A 22,329-nucleotide genomic window follows, 5' to 3' on the forward strand; every position below is an offset into this window, starting at 1 on the left:
TTTCTAGGATGCATTCCCAGAAGCATTGCTGTAAGCAGGGCAGAGTGTCCTCACCTGCCACTGTCCGTAGCACAGTCTGTGGACCTGAGCCCGACTACTGCTTGTCTCTCTTGGTGACATCCAGTGTGAGGGCCTGGGTCCATCTGCCCCTTCTGTTGTGCTGACACTCTCCGAAGGCAGAGGCTATTTCTCTCTCTTCTTCTTACCTTTCTATCATATCCCCATGAGAGAACTTGCTGGGGTGGGGGGCGGTTGGGTATATTTAGGGATCAGTTATTTTGGGTCTGGGTTATCCGCAAAAAGTGCCTTGGCTTTGGTGGGGCGAGCGGGTTGGTTCCCACAGGGCCTCTGATTTCTGGGCGTGTGAATAACACTCGCTCTGATGCTCCAAGTGCCCGGCAGGTGTTGGGCTCAGACCTGGTCCACTCAACAAATGTTCCTCTTCCCGCCCAGGCTCACTGTGCTCCGTCTCCATTGAGAAGGCACTGCCCGAGGACAGGGGCTTATACAAGTGCGTAGCCAAGAACAGCGCCGGCCAGGCTGAGTGTTCCTGCCAAGTCACCGTGGACGGTAGGTCGTGCCCACCCACCCCTGCCACACGTAGAATCCCGCTTCTCAGCGCCCCCTTCCCACCGAACCTGAACAGGGCTGCAGCCGAGGCTGCCATCCCAACCTGAGGCGTTCACTTTGTGGGTGACAAACCATCTTCTGCAAAACAATGAGACAGGAAGGAAAGTGGGAGCTCTACTTGGCGGTCCCCTGTGGCCTCACAGCCCTGTCCCCGGCTGGGAAGAGGGCTGCTCACCTTGATGGTCCCCCCTCCCAAGTCCTGACCCCCACATGCCAGGCAGGGAAGGGCGAGACAGGGCAGGAGGAGAAAAGACACACCCACAGGAAAATGACTACATAGTATTTTATAAGCCGCAACGAACAAGTGTCAGTGCCGGCAGGACAGACCCGTGAGGAAGAGGGAGCAGAGTGAGGTCCAAGTGGGGACACTTCCTCCAGGAGGTGAGTAGGGGCTGAGGCTTCGGGTAACGGGGACAGGCCTGCCTCTGCAGTTAGAGAAAAGTAATCATAACACAGCAGAGGGAGAGGAAGAGACGCGTGGGGACGGAGAGGCTTACCAGGTCTGAGTGGAGTTTCCTGTGAGGAAGGGGCGAGTCCAAGCTGTAAGGAACGGGGATTTGTCCTAAAGAAATGCAGGTAGTGTGTTTGTGACTTTCCTTTTCTCCTTTGTGTAGGGTTAGAATTAGAGGCTTGGAAGTAGATGGTTTAGGCCACCACCCTCACTTGACAGGACAGGACACCCAGGCTGTTCAGAGAGGGAAAGCTTCCCTCATGAGGTTCCCTGCTCTACTGAGGGCCAAGCCAGGGCCAGAGTCCCGTCTTGGGACTTGCAATCCGGTGCCCTTTCTTGGTTTTTTGTTACTTGCCTGGAACTGTCTAAAAAGGTAGTTTGGGGAAAACAATTTCTTGTCCTTGAAATGCCTGGTTAGTAACTATCAGTGACACGTTAAAAGCTAGTGTCCAAATAAGGCATCTTGAAGACCAGCTTTGTTGTTCCTCTGACTTTGAATATAATCCCTTGACTTCTAAACCCCTAACCTGTTTCACCGCCATTCCACAAGATGTGGAATCATTGTCTCCATTCTGGATTTTGTAATATGATTTCCTGATCATAAAAGCCAAGATCCATGATACATAATGAGTGGGAGAAAAGAAAAGAGAGTCTTAAAAACCAAAGTCTTTTTTTAAAAAACATATAATGGCAACACAAATTAAATTGTCAGTAGCCAACAGTAAACCTGAAACTGTAGAATATTGTGAGTGTCTCCCTGGAGTTCTGTGAATGTGTTTGTCACAGGGGCTCTTGAGTCTAAGGGAGCAGATTCCATGGGTCAAAGTGTATGGTCAGTTCAGAAGGGGGCTAGAAACACATGTTTTGAGGCTAGGGGCTGCTGCTTCTGATTACTCCTGTCACCCACCCAGGTCAGAGTTTTGCTTCTTTCTAGACAGGTACTGCAATTTAAAAAACAGTGTTTCTGGGAACTTGACCCCAGAAACCTATTTCTAACAGCGCCACACTTGGGACCCATGCTGGTTCCAGAAGGAAGCCCCGCCTGTTAATGAGGTTATCTGCTTTTGGAATCCCTAGCCTCTTTGGGTCCTATTTACATGGCTAGCTGAAGGCAGGACAGCAATTCATTTCTCCTTATCTGCAAAGTGTCAGCACCTTTTCCAGAAAGAGCAAATGGCTCATTTTTAAAAATTTCTTTTTTCCCTAGAGAATACATTTGGGGATTCTTATTTTTTTTTTTTTTTTTTTTTAAGGTTTGGGGAATTCATTCTGCAACTTCAAGGGCTTTCTTTGCCCCTAAGTTGGTCTCCTTCTAATCTTGGCCATCATAATGTATCTATGGTTCCTTCAGAGGGGCCTCTGCAGGGTTTGGCCTCAGACTACAGACTGGGATGTGGGTCTTAGGATAAGTGCTAGGAAGGGGATGAGAGGGAGACCAGCTGAGATAACAGGGCCGACTCCGGGTTAATTGGGTTTTGTTTTGTATTTTTTCAAAGAGAAAAAGGGAAGGGCAGCCCCCCTCCACACCCACTTTTTTCTGTTGCTACACCTGGAGCTATGTTCTTGTCCTTCCTGCCACATTTAGCTTTATCTTTCCGTCAAGAGCCACCTCTGGGCAAATAGGAAAGGACTACAGGCTCCTGAGCTGCTCCCCCGCCCCCTTTCAGCATCTTTCCCCCTGTGCTCCTCTCAGCTAAATAGGCTTCAAGTCCTGCTCTGTCCCCGATCCCCTCAGCTCTCTCCATGATAGTACCAGGCTTAGAGGTCCCAATGGGCCCATGCACCCTTTGATATTATAGGCAAACTTTTATGTGTTTGTGGATTAGAGCATTTTTCTGAAGAAAGGGTCCACAGTTTTTAAACAAATTCTTAAAAAAAGTCATGAATTAAAATACAGTGAAGAACCGCTTGCCCTAAGAAGTAAACTTGACTGAACTTTGAAGCCTGGTTGTTGGGCAGTGTCTTCCATTGCTCTCCATCTGCAGCTGCCCTGCTAAACCTCTGGATAAGACCAGTCTTGCTTCCCTCCTAAGGGGCTGCAAGGTCCTTCTCTCGGGGTGGGGACCACAGCTAATGCTGATGTCAGGCTGGCCCTGCCCCCGACAGTCACTCACTATCACTCATGTAGCCTGTGCTAGACACCATTTAGACTATATATCTGTGGCTAATAGAATGATGTATTTCAAGACCTCATGAAAATGACTTTGGCTCATTGGCTGTTCCGTATTAGCCACACTACTTCTTCCCTCTTATAGAAAAGACAGGGGGAGGTAGCCTTTATAATGCAGCACATCTGGCTCTTTTAATCCTGCCGTTTGGGTTGTTTCCATAAGAAAAAGGGTGCTCTGTGCACTTTCTTGATTATGGTCATACCGCCATTCCTTCCAGGTTAGCAGCAGACATGTCAACTTGTACCACAGAAGGCAGCTGAAGCCTGGGGTGGGTAAGGACTTGTCCGAAAACTCACCCAGGAGGAGAAAAAGCTGACCTTCAAGGCCTGCCATGGCCTGCCGTGGCCAGAAACTCTTGTGCATTTTTAGTTTATGCAGCAGTTGGGCAGGGTATCTTTCTCAGTGGGAAAACCCAGGCTCAGCGAGGGTCAGCAGCCATCCCCAGTCACTCAGACAGTAAGCAGGAGATGCCGTTTCCCTGGGTGTCTCTGATCCCAAAGCCCAGGCCCTTCGAGCCACGCTGCACAGGGAGTCACATGACTCCCTGGCATGAGTTACCCTGGCAGGACTCCAACCCAGGTGTGTTTGGTTCCAAAGTCTGCACCTTTCCACCACCTGCATGGCCTCCCCGTCTAGTGAATAACATGGCAGGGTCCACTGTCCGAGAGATCCAGCCCTTCTTGCTGGGAAGTCCTTCTGCACCTCTGGCCTGAGTGGCCCACTCCCTCTCATTCAGACCCAGGTGGGAGGTGAGGAAGCAAAGCCCTTTGTAGGCCCAAATCCCAAGACCGGGCAGATCAGGCCGCCCTTCCCAGCCACCTTGCCAAGGGCATCGGGCCTCAGCTACCAGTGAGATCAGGGGCTTTGTAACCATGGAGGCTGGTGTGTGCATGTGGTAGGGGGTGGCGTTCCCATGGGCCTTCTCTCAACCCGTATGTCAGTGCCCGCTCTGCTCCTGGGGCTGGGGTTAAAAGCAGTGAACGAAACAAGTTCCTGTTCTCAGAGCCTTTACATTCGAGTGAGGGAGAGACAAAAATACGGATGAACAGATATGTCATACGATCTCAGGCAACAACACATGCTGTGAAGAAAGCAGAGCAGGGTGATGGGGGAGCGTGCTGTTGTTGGAGAGGGTGAGGCCTCTCTGAGGAAGAGGCATTTGAACAGAGGCCTGAAGGCATTTGGGAAGGAGTCCCAGCAGTAGCACGGCAGAGGTAAGGAACAGGAGCAAAACCCTGAGCTGAGACTGTACAAGAGACACCCCGGAAGGAGAAGTAAGGAGGCCAGGGTGGCCGAGCCCCGGGCCAGGGGCAGAGTGGTAGGAAATGAGACTGAGGAGGACCAGGTCTGCAAGGCCATGTAGGCTGTGACCAGGACACTGGATTTTATTATAAGTGCGGTGGGACAACCCTGGCCATTGTAAAGGATCACTCAGGCGGTGACCAGACCCAGGAGGAGTAAGAGGGAGAGCAGATTCGAGGTTGCCACGATAGCCCAGGCATGAGATGATGGCAGCTTAGACTCTATGGAAGAGGTGGGAAATGACCAGATTTATAATGTTTTGACAGTACAGCTGATAAGATTTGCTGATGAATTGGAAATAGAAAGGGAAGTCAAAGGTGACCCTTAGTTTTCGTGAGGGAGCACAGGTCAATGGTGGTACCACCTACTAAGATCAGAATGGGTAGGGGTGGGGTACAGTCAAGACTTTCGTGTATGTGAAGTTTAAGGTGTCCATTAGACATCCAAGTGGGCCTATTGTGTAGGTTGACCTTTAGATGAATTGGAGTTGAGGAGGGAGGTCGGGGTTAGAGGCAGGACATGAGGAGCCATCTTCATGAGGCCACTGAATGCCCTGGGAGTATATGAGGTCCCCAGGGGTGGATGTGGATGGAGGAGGGAAGGAGAGAGTCCGACACTGAAAAGTAAGGCAGGACAGAGGTCTGCGAAGGAGACGGAGAAGGACTGGCCATGGTGAGACAGGAAGAAATCAAGCAGAGAGGGGTGTCCCAGAGGCCAAAGGGTGATCATTTCAATAAGAAAGGAATGATGGAGATCAATGTGTCAAAAGGCTCTGCCAAGTAGAATAAGATGAGCCTGAGTGTTAGCCATTGGATTTGGCAACTCGGGGCGATTTGCAACTGTAAGAAGGGAGTTTAAAGCCTAGTTTGAGGTGTATGCAGCTAATAACCAGCTGGGTGGGGATTTAAGCCCACACCTTGGCTCCTAACCACTGTGGTCCACTGCCTCCATGGCCAGGGAGCCCTCTGACTGTGGCTGAGCCGACCCCCACTTCTTTTGTTGGCCTCGGTCTGCTCCCACTCCCATTTGTTCTTTATATTGTCTCAGGCAGCTAAAATGTATTAGGTTGAACTAAATAAAATTGCTATTTTAGTAGGTCAAAAACACTTGAATATTGGCGAATGGTGTGGTTCAACCTGAAACACGGGTATAAAGCACTTAGCATCGTGCCAGGCACGGCCTGAGTACCCAGTAAATGCCAGCTCTTACTCCACATCTCATTCACTCCTCTGTTGGGGTGTTGTTATTCCCTTTTTCCTGGTGAAGAAGGTCAGGAACTTGCCCAAGGACTCACAGTCACCGGCCTGCAGAGCCAGGAAGGCACTCATCCTGACCAGAGCTCTCTCCCTCCTGATTTTGCCAGCATGCTGCTCGCTCCTGGGCAGACAGAGAGAGAGACAGAGGCCAGCCCCTCTGCCCTGCCCCTTCTGGGGCTCCTGGAAACTCAGACCCCCCTCCCAAAAGCCTCCCAAGACCTCACTCCCCCTGCCTAGGGTTGCAGCTCTGGGAATGACCTCTCTCGGGGGAGACAGAAGAAGAAATGCTGTGTTGGAAGGCTGAGCCCAGAGCTAGCCCAGGAGTGGAAGGGGTGAGACATTGTCCATATAAGGACACGTTTTCCTCTCTATGTTGAGCCCCCCCCCCCCCACTCCTCACACCACCACCTTCCTCCCTGCTGCTTCTTTGGGGGCACCAGCAGACCAGCAAAGGACTCCAGCCCTGGGGCCCAGATCTAGAAATGGAGTTCAATTTCATCACAAACTGATTAAAATAGACAGAAAATACACGCTGCTCTTAAACTTTTATTACTGTTATTTTTATCCCCTGGGCAGCCATGTGAGCACAAAGCTGGTTCTGATTAAGCACGTGGTCCTCCCAGCCCACTCCTTGCTGCGGTTCTCACGGACAGACTGACGGCTAGTGGCTCATGGTGCAGGCACAGCCCACAGGGGGCGGGGGTGCTGCAGAGGGAAGAGGGGGCTCGTTCCACCCCTGTGGGGCTCCAAGTCTGGGGGTGTGCCTGATCTGCCAGGGAAACTTGAGCCCCTTTCCTCACGGCCAGATGGAAAGATAAGGAACATCTACAAACAAGGCTCAAAGCACATGACGGGGTGGTGTACACACAAGTCAGTGTAAAGCAGGCACCCAAGAGCTGAGGACGGATGAGGAGGCAGGAAACATGCAGCAGGGGCCTATGGGGAGGGCTTTGTGAAGGTGGAGGATTCTAAAGCGGATTTGGGAAGGAGGCAAGGAAATGCGGCCAACAGGAGACATGAATGAACAGGTAAATGATCACCGTCGCACGTGTCCTCTCCCTAGAGCCTTGTAGTGCTGTGAGGAAGAGAAAATAAGTGTAGTTTCCCTTGTACAAATGTGGGAACAGAGACCCGGGGCAGCTGAAATTATTTGCCCACGATCCCAGGATTGCTGATGACAAAGCTGCACCTAGAGCCCTCCTCTCTCCATCCCTACTCTAATGATGCTTGGAAGCAAAGCCCACCATGACCCCACGAGGAGAGAAGGAATCTCAGTCCCTGTCTCCTTTCTTTCAGGAGCCCGGGAAAACTGGGCCTCTCCTCCTTTGCTTGCTTATGCCTCAGTTTCCCCATCAATTAAAAAAAAATCTTGGTCCTTCCTTGTCTCCCTCCTCTGATGCCCCGGCACTCAGTGGGAAAAAGACGGCAAAGCGAGTACTTACGCCAAGGAAGCGAGGACTGTCTGTGCACACTCTGTCCTCGCCTCCTCTTCCTTAAAAGGGGGGAAAACAAAGAAATTTCTGGGTGCGCCTTTCTTTAAATTGTCATTGGTGCTGTCAGAAGTGCTGGTCTTGAAGGAAGGGAAGAAGGGAGGGCCCCAGACAAGGGAACCATAGACTCACCCCATGACCTTGGTTTATGGCAGCCTGATCTGCAAATACCAAGGGAAGCATGGGCAGGAATAGTCCCTGAGACCCACCCTCACCTCTACACACACACACACACACACACACACACCTCTACACACACACACACACACACACACACACCTCTACACACACACACACACACACACACCTTGAGGAGAGAGACTAGGAGTTTTCAACCTGGTGGCATATTATTTATCCCCAGACCCCCACCCAGACCAATTAAGCCAGGATCTGGGAAGTGAGATACCTAGGTACAGGTGCTTCTAATGTGCAGCCAAGGTTGAGAACCAGAGGTTGATAAATGCGTACTGAGGATTGTTCTGTAGATGAGAATGACCACTATGTCCGGGGAAAATACCCAATGTGAGAAAAATGAAATCATCCCCTCCCCATGGGACTTCCTGCTCCTCCACCCATGTCCACACAGAACCTGGTGGGTGGGCGGCCCACTGAGGAGACAGGAACAGGCCGTGTCAGCTACGGATGGCAGGGACCCCTGACTCATCATCTGGGGCTCTTTTGCTCTTACGAAAGGTGGCAGAAGAGTAACACACAGTGGGGAATGGAGGCAGGGTAGGGGGCCGGGTTATCAAGCACTGCTCAAAGGAATTTCTTCCAGCTTCGTTCCTTCAGCCCCATCCCCTGAAATATACTGCTGGGAAGTTCTACTTAAGGATTACGTTTAATCGTTCCTGTAGTTACACACGTACAGCTTTTGGCCGACTGCAGTGGGGGACTGTCCCCGCGGTCTTGGAGACCTGTGTGCTGTGCCCGAGCCTCCGTTCCTGGATTACCCAGCTAATGGAGAGTGGGCAGGCCTTGAGTTGGGAAGGAAGCCTGACTGGTTTGGAGGAATTTATATGGACAGACCCACATTCTGGAGCAGGAAAGGGATCCAAATGCCATCTAGAAGGAGTAATGCATCCAGACGGGAGCACCAAGAGTCTGCATGCCGGGGCAGTGTACCCGCCCAGCCCCTAGTTCTGTGCTTCCGAGCCCACCCTGCAAAGCCCCAGAAGCCCAGTCTAGGCGAGAGCACGTGTTAGAGTCTGGGATTGCCCCACCGTGGAGGCGGGGACAGGGAGATGGCCCTTCCTCCCCAGACAGGCCTGAGGAATGTGGCCAAGCCTCAGCTGGAAAGTCCCACCCCCTCCTTTCTCCCTCTGCGCTTCCTCTTCAGGAGCAGGAAAAGGATGCACAGGAAGGGGCTCGGAGGGGGAGGCTCCCTCCCAGCGTAGTCCCTGAAGAGAGTTCCTTGCGGGGAAAATGCTGGCGCCTAGTGATAGCGGTACAGCCAGCTCCTTATCCCGTCCCGGCAGCTTGCTAGAGGCCAGTCTCTTCTCGGCCCAGTGAGGGCCTTTCCCACCCAGCCCAGCGCTATGTCACCCTGCTGCCCTGACAAGGGAGGGTTTCCCCCGGCATCTTCCACACTGGGCATGAATGGGAAGAGGGGGAGTGGAGGACAGCCCCGCGGAGTTGTGCGCTCACCCGGGCAGCATTTCAGCTCTGCCCAGAGGCTGCCGCCGCCGGGTTCCAGTGGCTCTGCTTTGGGGAGGGTGCAGCAGCCCCCACAAGGGCTCCAAGGCGCAGTCCAGAGCCCACGAGGCATGCCGGCCGCCTGCTCAGAGGCCTTCATCTGGCCCGGAGGTCTGACTGTCAGTGTCCCTCGGTACAAGAGTCAGAGACAACAGGCCGCAAGCCCCCTCCAGACCATGAGAACAGGGCAGCAACCCATCCCCTGCTTCCTCCGTTCAAGAGACCTCTCTACACAGAGCGGGCTTTTGGAAATCCAGAATGTTTAGCCCAAGTGAGTTAAGACCCAGTGAAGGGAAAAGATAGGCATTGGCGAGCAGAGGGGCTCTGACTGTCCCCCAGCCCTGCCAGTGATGCGATTCTGGCGGCCCGTGCCTGCAGCAGAGGCGAAAGCGCTACCCCGCTCCCAGGATAGCCTGTCCATCCGTCTTCGGGGCAGCTGTGCGCTGCACCTGATTTCTAAGGCCGGGTGGCGAGGACACTCCTCCTTGGAAGGTGCCTGGCCTGCCCAGCAGGCGCTGAGGGCCCTCAGAGTGGAGCCGGGACGGGGAGGACCTGTCGGCGTTGAGGTGGGATGTTTATTGCGATGCCTCTTCTGCTTCCTTCCCTGGGCAGCCGCCTACTCATGTTTGTCGTTACCTGTTTTGTTCCAGATGCCCCCACCAGTGAGAACGCCAAGGCCCCGGAGATGAAAGCCCGGAGGCCAAAGAGCTCTCTTCCTTCCATGCTAGGAACGGAGAGTAAGTACTCGTTCAGCTCTTCCAGGCAAACCCGGGACTGAGGGCCGGCCGCTTCCCTGCCTGTGCTCCTCGGACCCTGGCCCCTGCCACCACCCTGGCGCCCTGTGAGCTCCCGGTGACCGAGCCACTGGCCTTTTCTCACCCCTCCCACCTCTCCAAGGCCTGAGTGGTGTTACACATCCACATCCTCTGGCAGCGTCACTCAGGCCCCTTCTGCTTCCCACCAACAACCCTGGGAGACCTTCTCCTAATCTCTCCCAGTTGAGTCTTTCCTGCCACATAGACCTTCTTACACAGTGGCTCTGATCAGATCACTCCTGGTTGGAGTGCCCAGCGGTCCCCAGAGCCCACCAGTCCCGTGCAAGTGAACCTCTCACGCGTTGCCATCCTGGCACACCTGCCACGTGTGGGCACACATTCTGACATCCAGCCTCAGCCTTTCTTTCCAAGCGCTGCCCCCCAGCTCCTTACTCCTATTTCATCCTCAAGCCAAACTGAGCTCCTCTGTGTGCACCGGACACCCCTGTGTTCCTCCCTTCGTGCCTTTGCTCTGGCACCTCTCTTGTGGGACAGACTCCCACTGAAAAGTCATCTCATCCCTGAGCTCGTCTTCGCTCCAGCTGAAAGGAACTCGTCCCTCCTGTGAGCCCCCATAGCACTCAGCATCCCCCTTCTGCCGTTGGCTGTCCTCTTCCCAGGGTCACGGTGACGTGTCTGTGTCTCATCCTCCTTCCTCCTTTTGAAGTTCCGTGGGCCTCCGGCTGGGCCAACTTAGGGGTGCACCTTTCAGGATGCCAGTGCCGTGACCTGCTCATAGAAAGGCCTTACCAGCATCTCTTAGAACAAACTTGCAGCTGTGGTCTAAATAGCCAAGCAGGGAAGGGGCTTCTCCTATGACTCTGCCTGACTCTCTCCCTCTTTTTGGATCTTGGCTTCCCCCAGAACCCCTTATAAGCTTTTAGGCACTGTGCCTAGGGTCCACAGTGCTTTTACAGGCCCACAAAAATATTTCAATATCTTATAAAATTAGGGAAAAATTTAACTTTTAGGTCAAAGAAAATGTTTTAATTCATAACATTAATATATTCATCTTTATACCAATGCAGTTGTAAAATATAATTTATGTATGTATGTATGTAAGTATATACATTTTTTTTTTCTTTAGTGAAGGGAAGGAGCCTTCAAAGGTAAAAGTGCTTAGACTCCACAAAGGGCATAATGCAGCCCTGGCTTCCGCTACTGATCAATTATTGGTCTAATTTTATTAGAAGGATGCTTCGAAAACTCCAATTTTAACAAAAGATATGGGGTTGCTTGGGCATCCCCCAACACTCTCTGTGTTTTAAAAGAGCAAAAGACAAGACAAACTCTTAATTACCCACACTAATAAAGGGAAGTGAGCTAGATTCATTCAAAGGCTGCCTCTCTTTTTCCATTACAAGGCAGTGTTCTGTAACTTAGTTTTATTCTCGTCTCTTCAAAGCAACCTATTTACCTTCCCAATGAGGAGTTTGGGTTCCTCATGCACATACCAGGGCAGCCAAATTGGAATGATAATTTCTCATGGATATTTAACCACTGGGAGCCTCCGATTATCAAAAGTGGACATTTAATAATAAGTTGTTGACAATGCATAAACAATTCTAAGAAAAACCTAGTGAGAATGGGTTAATGATTTTATCTTCCAAAAGGATTTCTTGGGCCTGTGTTCTATTTAGTTATGGGAAAAAGTCCTCGGGAGAGACATGGGATCTCATAAGAGCGCCAAGTGATGGTGAACTGGGTCTGATGCGATTGTTCTTCTCTCCTGGGGGCAGAAGCAGGAGTGCCTGGAGTTCTAGCTGGGAGGTCAGCAGCCTCCTGTCCTCAGCTCTGGCACATCTATTCCGGTGAGATCCCGAGGGAAGTGAGGTGGGGTCAGAGGAGAGCCATGAAAGAGAAAAACAAACTGGAGACAGTGAGCTGGCCCGGAACCTGGGCTCTTTGCCCTGGAGAAGAGAAGGCTGTGGAAAACCCCAGCCAAGCTGTCATCATGCACTTCCAGGGCAGGGGCTCTCCACCCTGGCTGCATGTTAGATTCACCTGGGGAGCATTTAAAACCACTGCTCCCTGCTGCACCCCAGCCTAATGAGATCAGAATCTCTGGCAGTGGGACCCTGGCTTCAATGTATGTTTACGCTCCTGGGCCATTCCAAGGTGCTGTCAGCCAGGCTGGAAACCAGCTGTCCAGAGGGAAGCCCGGTGCCCTTGCACCGCTGGTCTTGAGAAGCAGAACCGGGTCCCCTCTACTAACTCCATTAAATGTGGAACCACCGCGGGCCCCCGGCCCAGGTCCTCAGGGCACTTCCATCACCTGCCTTTAGGGAGAGAGCAAGATGCTCTGGTGGAGTCTGGACGCCATGGTTCTTTCCCCTCCGAAGGGTGCAGAGAAAGGGGCTCAGTGGGCGGTGCTGCTCAGAGGGAGGGGCAGCTGAAAGCGCTTCATCTCCGTGGCAAACAGACACATTCGTGACTGCATCAACTCCAGCTGACACTGCTTGTCTGCTGAAGGGGAATTTCACTCTGTGTAGAAAGCCTTCACGTTGGAGTTACAGACAGATGTCTTACTCCCGAAAGAATGGAAGTGTGTGTCTCTATGTATAGTAATGGCCATGTTGAACCCCTCTGCTGGCCCACGCCTCCTGCCCCCCATCATCCCAGCCTGTCACTCCCTGGGGCACTGAGAGCATTAGCAGCGTTTTTTCCTTAGAAACCTGCAGAGTTTCCTGGGTGCCTGTGTACCACCGTGGGGCTTCCTTCCCAGGAGGCTCCTGAGAAGGCAGCTGCCCAGAGATAGGGAATGAAGGGGGTGTCTTTTAGGCCTGCACCCCCAGTTCTTTTCTCACTTTGGGGGATAATTTATATGATTTATCAATTACATAAGTTAAATATGCATGCCTTCTTGTTTAAACATTTTAACTAGTACAGAAGTTTACCAAGTACAATGTGAAAGCCCTCTTTCATCCTACCCCTAATTTCACTCACCTCCTCAAATATATTCACAATTACTTTTTTCTGAATATTCACATATACACATGTAAATATTTCAGTTGGATTTTTTTCTCACAGAAATGGAATTATGCCATCTGTACACCTCTGCAACTTGCCTTTTTCTCTTAGCATTGCCGTCCCCAGTCCCAGACATCTCTGTTTCCATGAGAAAGCCCAGATTCTCACGTTGCTGAGTGGTCTGGCTGTGTATGTGTGTTCATTTTCATCAAGGGCTGGGAAGTACCTAATCTAACCAGGGAATCCATCTTTCCTCCAGTGACCGAGGGAAGGCTGAGTGGTTTCCTTGTCAAATAGATGGTGGCCAGATCCCTGTCTGCATGCCCTCCCCTCCCCAGCTCGGATGTTCGGTCCTGTGAGGGAGCTGTCAGGTGTGAACGTGGACGGTGCTTGTCCACACTGGCCTGAGAGCCCCTGGGGGCACCGCTGCTGCCTAGCTCTGGGGAGCGTGAGGGAAAAGCCAAGCTGATTTGCCCAAACCCAAGGGGCCGGATGAGAGAAAACTGACGAGAGTACAAGTTAACCTGCCAGACACCAACTCACAAGTACAGAAGTGAGGAGGGCGTCGTCTGGGAAGATTTTGGGATGAGGGAAACGCTAGGCCAGGTTATGAAAGAGGAGAGGAATGTGGTTTGGTTGAGGAGGAACTGTAACACTCCTCTTGTGAGGGGAGACTGGGGGGAGGAATGCGCAGGTACTATCGTGAGGGCCCCCGATTCAGTCACCTGCCCATCGCACAAAACAAGAGTTTTTGTTTTTGTTTTTGTTTTTAATAGTAATCTTTTATTTATTTATTTATTTTTATATTTATTTTTGGCTGTGTTGGGTCTTCGTTTCTGTGTGAGGGCTTTCTCTAGTTGTGGCAAGCGGGGGCCACTCTTCATCGCGGTGCGCGGGCCTCTCACTATCGTAGCCTCTCTTGTTGCGGAGCACAAGCTCCAGACGCGCAGGCTCAGTAGTTGTGGCTCACGGGCCCAGTCGCTCCGCGGCATGTGGGATCTTCCCAGACCAGGGCTCGAACCCATGTTCCCTGCATTAGCAGGCAGATTCCCAACCACTGCGCCACCAGGGAAGCCCCAAAACAAGAGTTTTTTGAGCACCCATGCAACAGGCATCATCTTAGCCACTCAATCTATGTCACTTCAGGCAAGTCTTATTCAACTGAGCTACAAATAGTTGTTCCCATTTTACAGATGAGCAAATCTGAGTCTTAGAGAACTAAACTGTCTTGCCCAGAGTCTCACAGCTCACAGCTAGTTACATGTGGGCACTGTGAGGGCAACCCTGATCTCCGTTCCTCCCACGCCACCCCGTGCCTTCCATAGTCTCAGGGCCATCCCTTGTGCTGCCCACACAGTGGACGCTGTCCACCAGCGGGGACAGAGGTCTGACTGCCATCAGAGCTGGGGGGAGAAGAGGGTGACAGCCGGCATGCTTCCCTGCTTCCCTGGATCTTGAGACCTGTCAGGGTCTTTGCTGCATGCCTCTCAATGGGAATTTTTTTCTAACTTTATTTTGATATAATTTCAAATTTACGGAAAAGGTTCACGAATAGTACAAGAAACTTTTGTACACCCTTTACTTAGGTTCATCAATTATTTGCATTTTTTTCCATTGTTTTGTCATTCTCTGTGTATAAACTCATATATATATATACACACCATTCATCAAATATTCATATCTGTATATCTATATACACTGTATATATACTATATATACACTATATCTGTTCATATATATTCACCATTCATCATATAGACATATATATACCGTTTACAAATAGAGACATCATGCCCTTGACCTCTAAATATCTACTGTGTATCTCCTAAGAACGTAACTACAATGCAATTATTAAAATCAGGACATTTAACATTGAACCGATACTGTTTAACCCACGATCCCATATTCAATTTTTGTCAATTGTCCCACTATCCTTTATGGCTGCTTTCCCCCATCTTGATGGGAATTCAGTCTCAGCACTCCTGGAAAACTTTATGCACTCCTCCAGCCCAGAGTGGGTCGTCTCCCACCTTTGGAGAGAGAACAAGAGAGACGTGCATGGGCCCAGGGGAGAAGTATCCTCCACTTGTGACAGGGATGGGGGGCATGGGTAGACAGCAATACCCTTCCTTGTTGGACCTCCAGATGCCCATTTACTGTGCCCGGTGGGGCAGTGCTCAGGCACAGGGCATAGCCAAACAGCCCCTGGGCTGGAGAGCAGGAAATGAACGTCTTGGTTCTGCCTCTAATTGAACACGTGGCCTTAGTCAAAGCCCTTCCTCCCTCTGCACCTGTCAAATGGGGACTTTCTCCGACTGACCCCCCAGGCCTTTTCCAGCTCTGACATCAAGCCATTCAATAGAATGCTTTTCTTTGGAGTGATACAGCACAGGTGGGGTTGGCCAACACCCTCTGTATCATCTGGTACATGAAGGGTGGAAGCTCCAGCAAGCATGAACACACAGCAGCAGAGATATCCTGATGGGAAGGAGGCCATATGCATAGAGTCCAGGCTCAGGGTGTCCAGCTGGAGGGGATCTGACTGGAATTTTGTGTGAGAGAGGCATTGATGGGGCTGAAGGATGGTTTGAGAAAATACAGAGAGGCACTGCCGGTGCGATAACAGGCTCAGGGGTTCCTCCTATCAGTCCGTAAAGCTGACGGTCTTTTAGAAAAGAGATAGAGGAACATCCACAAGGTGCTTTTACAACTAGGGGACAGGAACCAGTGCTCCTCCATCTCTGAAATTTCAGTGCCTGGTGTGAAGTAGGGATATAACAAGTATTTCACTTTTCAAATGTATTTATGAGTTCCCCTGCTTCTGGGATCTGGGGAGGATGCAGGTGGGACACCACTTTATATTCCATGCCTGGCCTTGGCCTTGAGCTTCACCTCTGATATCGGTCACTTTGACCTCACTGACTACTATCCCAGATTACGATGCTCTTAGATATCTTTGCCTTGGTCTCCTGTATGTGTCTCTGTATGAAACCAAAAGTCAGTCACCTTGAAAGCATCTTTGGATATCAAAAGCAGTGTCCAGTTATCCAGAAGATTTTCTCCAGGATCAAATCTTTCTTTTGATCAAACTCTCTCCAGGATTCAGAGGGCTGGAAGGAAATGCTGGAGAGGTTAAGACTTGGCATCAAGACTTGCTTGACAGGGAAAGATGTGGGACCCTGGGAGAGAAGTGGGGGTATTTCCATGAATGTCTTTGAAAGCTGGCACCAACTCCTGGTTACTCCCAACCAAAATACTGGTCTCTGAAGAGTGATGGTGGTCATGCCACCCTCCACCACACCACGCATGTGGACCTGTGCTTCCACCCCTGGGCTGCCACCTCCAGATCCTTCCCAGCTCTTCCACTGTCTCCCACAAGCCAGTTCAGTGGCAGGATGGGTCCTCCCAGGCGAGGGCCTGGAGGATGCCCATCAAGCAACACCGACACTGCTGTCCTGGCCATGCTGGGCTGCCTCTTTCACAGCTGTCCTGATGTTCTGTGCCCTGGGGGCTCAGGGCTGGGTGTTTGCAGTAACAAGAGGAGCGGTGTTCCTCTGGAATCTTCTTACGTGACAGCCTTTGCTATGAGGGGCTGTGTATAGGAAATTTGCCCAGAGATGTTCATTCTGGGAAAATGACTAATATTTTTCCACAGGTTTGTAAGGAGGGGTTGGAAAGGGCCTAATGTGTGTGGGGGGAGGGAGAGGGACATTGTTGGGGGGTTTTCAAGTACCCTGGAGCCCTGAGCCTCCCCCAGTGCAGGACAGTGAGATTCAGCCTTCCATCCCCAGGTCCTCACCTCCACCCTCCTGTTCTGACACAGCCCTGCAGGGTGGGTGCTCTCCCTCCACACGTCACCCAACCCGAATCCCCTTCAGGAGCTTGTGGCAGAAAGTTAATGCTGATTTTGGGAATTGTGAAGGGTTTGATGTCTATTTTTAGCTAGCTACCTAAAAAAGGAAATGTCCCCAGAGAGGCAGAGATCCAGGGACCTCCCTGTACCCTGGGCTGTTCATGCCACCTCCCCAATTCCCTTTGGCTTTCCATTATCTCAGGCCCTTTTGAAGCTGTAAGACCCGCCTTCAGGCTCTGTAAATATCTACCAATTGCTGGCTCTGATCTTTCCGGAGATCACTGGAGAGAGGGACTCATGTGTCTTCAGATTGAGCAGTCTGGAAACTTCTGTGGGGTGCCGACCTCTGCCCTCCCAGGGCAGAGGAAGGTTCATGAGGCCAGGACTAGGTGGGTGGGGGCAGGCTGGGGCAAAAGCAGAAGATGGATTACCCAGACAATTGGAGGCCAGCCTTCCCAGCCCAGCCCCATGTTTCCCAGGAACCTTCTAAATTCAGTGCTTTGATTTGTGATGTTTTTATTGGGCTGCTTCACTTCTTCCAGCCTCAGTCCCCTGTCTGGGGTGGAAGGCCCAGCACCTGGCAGCTTTGATCTAATTGGTAACAGAGCAAGGGACCTTCTCCTTTTTGTGGAAAGTTGCACATGGATTCAAGCCAATGGGCTTTATCTCTGAGCATCAGAGCCCAGGGGTGGGTTGGAGTGTTCTCGGGAATTCCCATGTTAACAGAGATCCTCGGGGGTTCCATTCATTCCTTTAAGAGCGGTTTTCTAGCCTGTGCCAGGTACTGAGCTACGCACTGGGGATACAGAAAATGAACAGGATGGGCCCTGTTCCTGTCCCCAGGGAGCTTGCTGGGGTATATGCATGTTGGGGGCAGGTTTCTGCAATTGCAGTGCCTTGTGATGACTGCTGATTGAACTGCCTTGGAGGGGCATGGAACCCAACCTGGCAGCAGTGATGCGTGAGCTGAGACCTGTCCCAGAATGTGCAAGAGTCAGCAAAGAGTTGACAACAAAACCCTGGCATTGCAGAAGCCGAAAGGCCTTCAGTGTAGAGTACAGAGCAGTGCCCCCCAGAAGCTGGCACAGGAACCAGCAACATCCACACCCCAGGAAGGTCAGGAGTCCGTGTTTTCAGCAAGTCTCCCGGGTGATCGTCATGCATGCTAGATTTTGAGAACCACTGACACTAAGCATACAGGGCATGGGTGAGGGTGTTCCCCAAGAGTTAGAAAGAAGGCTGGGGATGAAAGTCGGGGACAAATCTTGAAGGCCCTTGTCTGGTGAGTTGGACTTGATCCTAAGAGGCAGTGGGCAGCCACTGGAGAGGTTTCAACAGTGGAGTGACATCAGACTTGCGTTTGAGAAAGACCATTTTGGCCACTGAGTGATGGACCTGTTAGTGTGGGGACAGGGGACCAGAGGTCTAGGAGGTGGTACAGTTAGGACTAGAATGGTGACAGCGGGGATGTGGAAGTGGGACCAAGGAGGTTGTCTTGCTGATGGAATTGAAAGATGTCAGTTCGTGACCGGATATGGGCAGGGAGGGGGCCTTGGGAGAAATGGGGATGAACAGCAGTATGGGAAGAAGAACTGGATTTGGTTTTGGATGTGTCAGGTTTGCGGTATGTGCCTAGGGAGATGGTGTCAGGTAGTGGGATGTATGGGTGGGCCCAGGAGAGAGGTCTGGGCTCCAGGAAAAATGAGGGCAGCAGAAAGAGGGATATAAAAAAGGAACTCAGAGAAGTTTGTGGAGTTAGAGTTTGGGGAGCAGTGCTGTACCAGGAGGGGTGTGCCACCTAGGGCTGACTGTCTGGGAGAGGACAGACCCAGTGGCAAGGAGAGCGAGGACACTCTGCCCTCCTTGCCTCACCCTGTGTCTGGGGTTTGCAAAGATGGTTGGATTTTATTTTCCTTCTGTGATACTCCTCTCTGACAATGGCTAGCACAGAAAGTTTGCAGTGCTGGAGAAGGGGGCGAGGGACAAAGGGCTGACAGCAATAATAAGATAAGAAGGGTGCATCCAGAGGAAAAGAAACTAGTTAGTGGCCCAAGAAGTACTGAGAGCTTGGGCATCTGGACCAGCAAGAATTTTCCCTCTACTGAGGACCTGAACTGGGGGAGGAGCTTCAGGTGCAGCATGAGCGACCTCGTGTAGGTATAAAGCTGACCTGACCAACAGTGTGGAGACTAAACAGGTGAAGGAAAGTACAGAGCAGTCCTCTGGGGATGTGTTTGGGAAGAAAGGTGAATGGGTGGTAGGGCTGGTGTTAGAGCTTGCACTTTATTGCTATACCTTCTTTACAATGTACCTTAATTCTTTACAACAAATTTTATTTATTCTTCCCACATTCTTTGAATGAGGAAACTGAAGCTCCAAGAGGTTAAATAACAGGCTCTAAGTCACACAGCTTGGGAAGTAACAGGGCGGTATTCAAACCCAAGTCCAATGCCAGAGCCTACGCCCACTGCATTTCTGTAAAAGGACAGAGAAAGGTTTCAAGGACCTGATTTGAGGACGGGGCAGAGTGTCAGCTGGAGTCAAGAGGAAACAGGAGGAAAGCAGCCATACTCTGGGCAGCAAGAGGGTTAAGTCCTGTTTCTAACTTGGCCACATGTCGTTTTATAAACCCAGCAAGTCATCTGACTTTTATTCAAATCCATCTCCTTTTTCATGAAATGGAAACAACGTGAAGTGCCCTGCTTGTGTTTGGTTGGGGTAAGAACCCAATGAGAAAAAGGATGATGACATCATGGGTTAGAAACTCAACTTGCCGAGTCTAGCTCTCTACGAGAAACCAGGTTTAGAATCCAGTGACTCTGCTTTCTAATCCATTAAATATGTTCTCCTAAGCCCAGAATGCAATTAATGGACTTCAGCAGATGGTCCTATAAAATATGTATAGAATAGGATACAGAACATTGTTAACGTTTCAAATAGTTGTCACTGATAGGAACCAAACCAGTTTCAAATGCTAACCAATTCAAACAGGAGACGCTCGAAATTTGTAGAACTACCATAAAACTTTGGCCTTCAATCTTATTTAACTGTAACATAGAAATATTGCTATTAGTTCAGGCTCTACTTCTGGCCAGGTAGGTTTACCCAGAACCCCCAAGAATAGTATAGGGGGGCACTTTGGAGTCATCTGCTTCCACTTTGTGCCCTTGCTTGCCTCCTGATTAACTCCTAGCCCACCACTCCAGGGGCTGGCACCCTCCTTCCCTGCCCCAGAGCTCATCCACAGCTGCAGTGTGCTAGGGCTGCCATAACAAAGTACCGCAGACCAGGTGACCTAAACATCAGACACGTATTGTCTCACGGTTCTGGAGGCTGGAAGTCCGAGATCAGGTGTCGGCAGGTTTGGTTTCTCCTGAGGCCTCTCTCCTTGGCCTGCAGGTGGTGGGCTTCTTGCCTCACACGGCCCTTTTTCTGCGTGTGCATCCCTGGTGTCTCTCCGTGTGCCCAAATTTCCTGTTCTTATAAGGACACCAGTCGGTTTGGATTAGGGCCCACCCTAACAGCCTCCTTTTAATTTAATCACCTCTTTAAAGTTCCTGTCTCCAAATATAGTCATATTCTGAGGTATTGGGGGCTAGGGCTTCAACATATGAACTGCGGGGGACACCACTCAGCCCATAACAACAGCCCTCCACACAGTTGCTCTGAAGAGATGGCTTTCCCTCTCCCAGGAGGTCAGATCCCGGCTCTGGTAGGAGCCCCTCTTTCCTTCCCTCGAGGGCTGCTCTCTTCCAGTTGTGCCGTCTCCCTTCCAGCTGCCCTGGGTGCAGAGGAGCAGGGGGCTTTGTGGCTCAGCCAATTCTGAGAGTTCCGTGTCCCATCCAGTACCCACTCCCGAGGGATCTGGCTTTCCCAGGCTCTTCCCTGCCAGCATCTCTGGGCTCTCCCTCTCCACCTAGTCCTAACCTTCTGCTTTCACACCTGTTCTCTTCTCTCTCACCTTGGAAGAAACGTTAGCTTGACATTTCCTCTTCTTCACCCTGCTTCTCTTTATCCCTTTCACCTCTGGAATTCTTGATGGATTAGTTGACTCCCTAGCTGTTTCCTTGAGAATCTACTCTAGAGCAACTTCTGACCCCACCATCCCACAGAACCTGCCCTCTCAAATACCACCCATCACCTGATGCTGGTCGTATCTTCCCGGTGCCCATCCTCCTCCACCCTGGGTTTCAGGGACAGTCCTTCCACAGCCGCTCTCCTTCATCCCAGCTGCTCCCTGCGAACATCACCTCAGATCAGACCCTGGCCCCTTCTCATCTTTCACTGTACTCTTTTCCCCAAAGAACTGACCCATCCTCACAGTTTCCATTAATGATTGCATGTTGGATCCCGAAATCTTTCTCGTTCAGCTTCCACCAACTATCTCTAGAATTCTGATCCTGGGCTTCTAGCCAATACACGGATTAAACTCTTTCATCGACCACATTCTCTTGAGCCAAGCCAAACTCCTCGTCTTTCACTCCTAGATTCCACGTTCCATCGATAAAATTTTTCCCATTTATTCAAGCAAGAAGTCCCTGAGAAATCTTTGTTCCTCCCTCTTGTTTAGCCCCTAAATTCTTTTAACTTTTCTTCCACCTCTTATTGGTATTTTCTTTTCTGCTGCCTTTGCCAAGGCTGGACCTTGATGTGTTTCTCCTAAGAGTATGGCAGTAGCCCCCTAATTGGATATTCTTGTGCCCTGGAACTGGAAAGACCTCCAGGGGTCCTCTAGCCCAGTTGGACTGCTGTTTGTGTCAGGACTCCCTGTTACTCAGGACAGAGACCTAACTCTCAAACTTGACATTCTAGACCAGCACTGTCCAATAGAACTTTCTGTGATGATAGCAGTGCTCTCTGTCTGCACAATATGGAAGCCACTAAACATGCATGGCTATGAGCACTTGAAATGCGACTAGTGTGACCGAGGAACTGAATTTTTAATTTTCTTTAAATTGTCACACCATCTTCACGCCACTGCTCTCTGAAACCAGCCCTGTGCTCCAGCCACCCTCCACCAAACATCACCCTGACTCTCTACTCTGAGTCACTCTGTTCCTGATCAATGGGGCTCTTCTCTCCAGGTCAGATCATCTCGAGTCCTCAGGTCCACCCTGTGTCCCACCTCCCAGCCATCTACTCAACAGACGCTGCTTTCTCTTTCTCCCTCATTTGAACAACTACATCATGTTGGCTGGATAAAACATTGTTTAACTTTCTGTTTAACTTTTATTTTGAAGTAATTTCAGAACTATGGAAAAGTTGCAAAAATAGTACAAATATTTCTTGTATACCCTTCATTCACATTCTTCAAATATTAATGTTTTATCATTTTTGCTTTATCATATGTTCTCTCTCCTTCTCTTCCTCTATTTGTCAACCTCTCTTTCCTTCTACCTCTTCACAAACACATATACACGTATACATACATACCTACATACACATTATTTTTTATGAACAGTTTGAAAGTAAGTTGCACATGTGGTATCCTCTATCCTCAATACTTCAGTATATATTTCCTAAAAACAAGGACAATCTATTATAAAACCACAGCTATTTGATATAGTGTGGTTAGGGAGGATCTCATTGGTTAAGCAACTCTTTCCCATTTTTCATATTATAATTTACATACAGTAAAATTCACCCATTCTATTGCACAGTTCTTGACAAATGCGTATAGTCCTGTAACTACCACC

The 22,329-nt window shown here is 50.5% G+C and overlaps 1 protein-coding gene across 6 annotated transcripts in view; it reads left to right on the forward strand.

Annotated features, from left to right (window-relative positions):
• The window catches only part of MYLK (myosin light chain kinase), a 267,670-nt gene that overhangs the window by 193,460 nt on the left and 51,881 nt on the right, over nucleotides 1-22,329 (forward strand). For 5 of the 6 annotated variants that reach the window (XM_059920960.1, XM_059920958.1, XM_059920959.1 and 2 more), the window contains 2 exons: nucleotides 454-570; nucleotides 9,646-9,732. In XM_059920960.1, the coding sequence (XP_059776943.1) occupies nucleotides 454-570; nucleotides 9,646-9,732 (204 nt within the window). Of the gene's footprint in view, nucleotides 1-453; nucleotides 571-911; nucleotides 1,012-9,645; nucleotides 9,733-22,329 lie in introns of those variants that run through there. The other variant, XM_059920963.1, reaches the window with a different exon arrangement.

Source organism: Balaenoptera ricei, chromosome 4 (assembly GCF_028023285.1).
Source record: "Balaenoptera ricei isolate mBalRic1 chromosome 4, mBalRic1.hap2, whole genome shotgun sequence".
Lineage (NCBI taxonomy): Eukaryota > Metazoa > Chordata > Mammalia > Artiodactyla > Balaenopteridae > Balaenoptera > Balaenoptera ricei.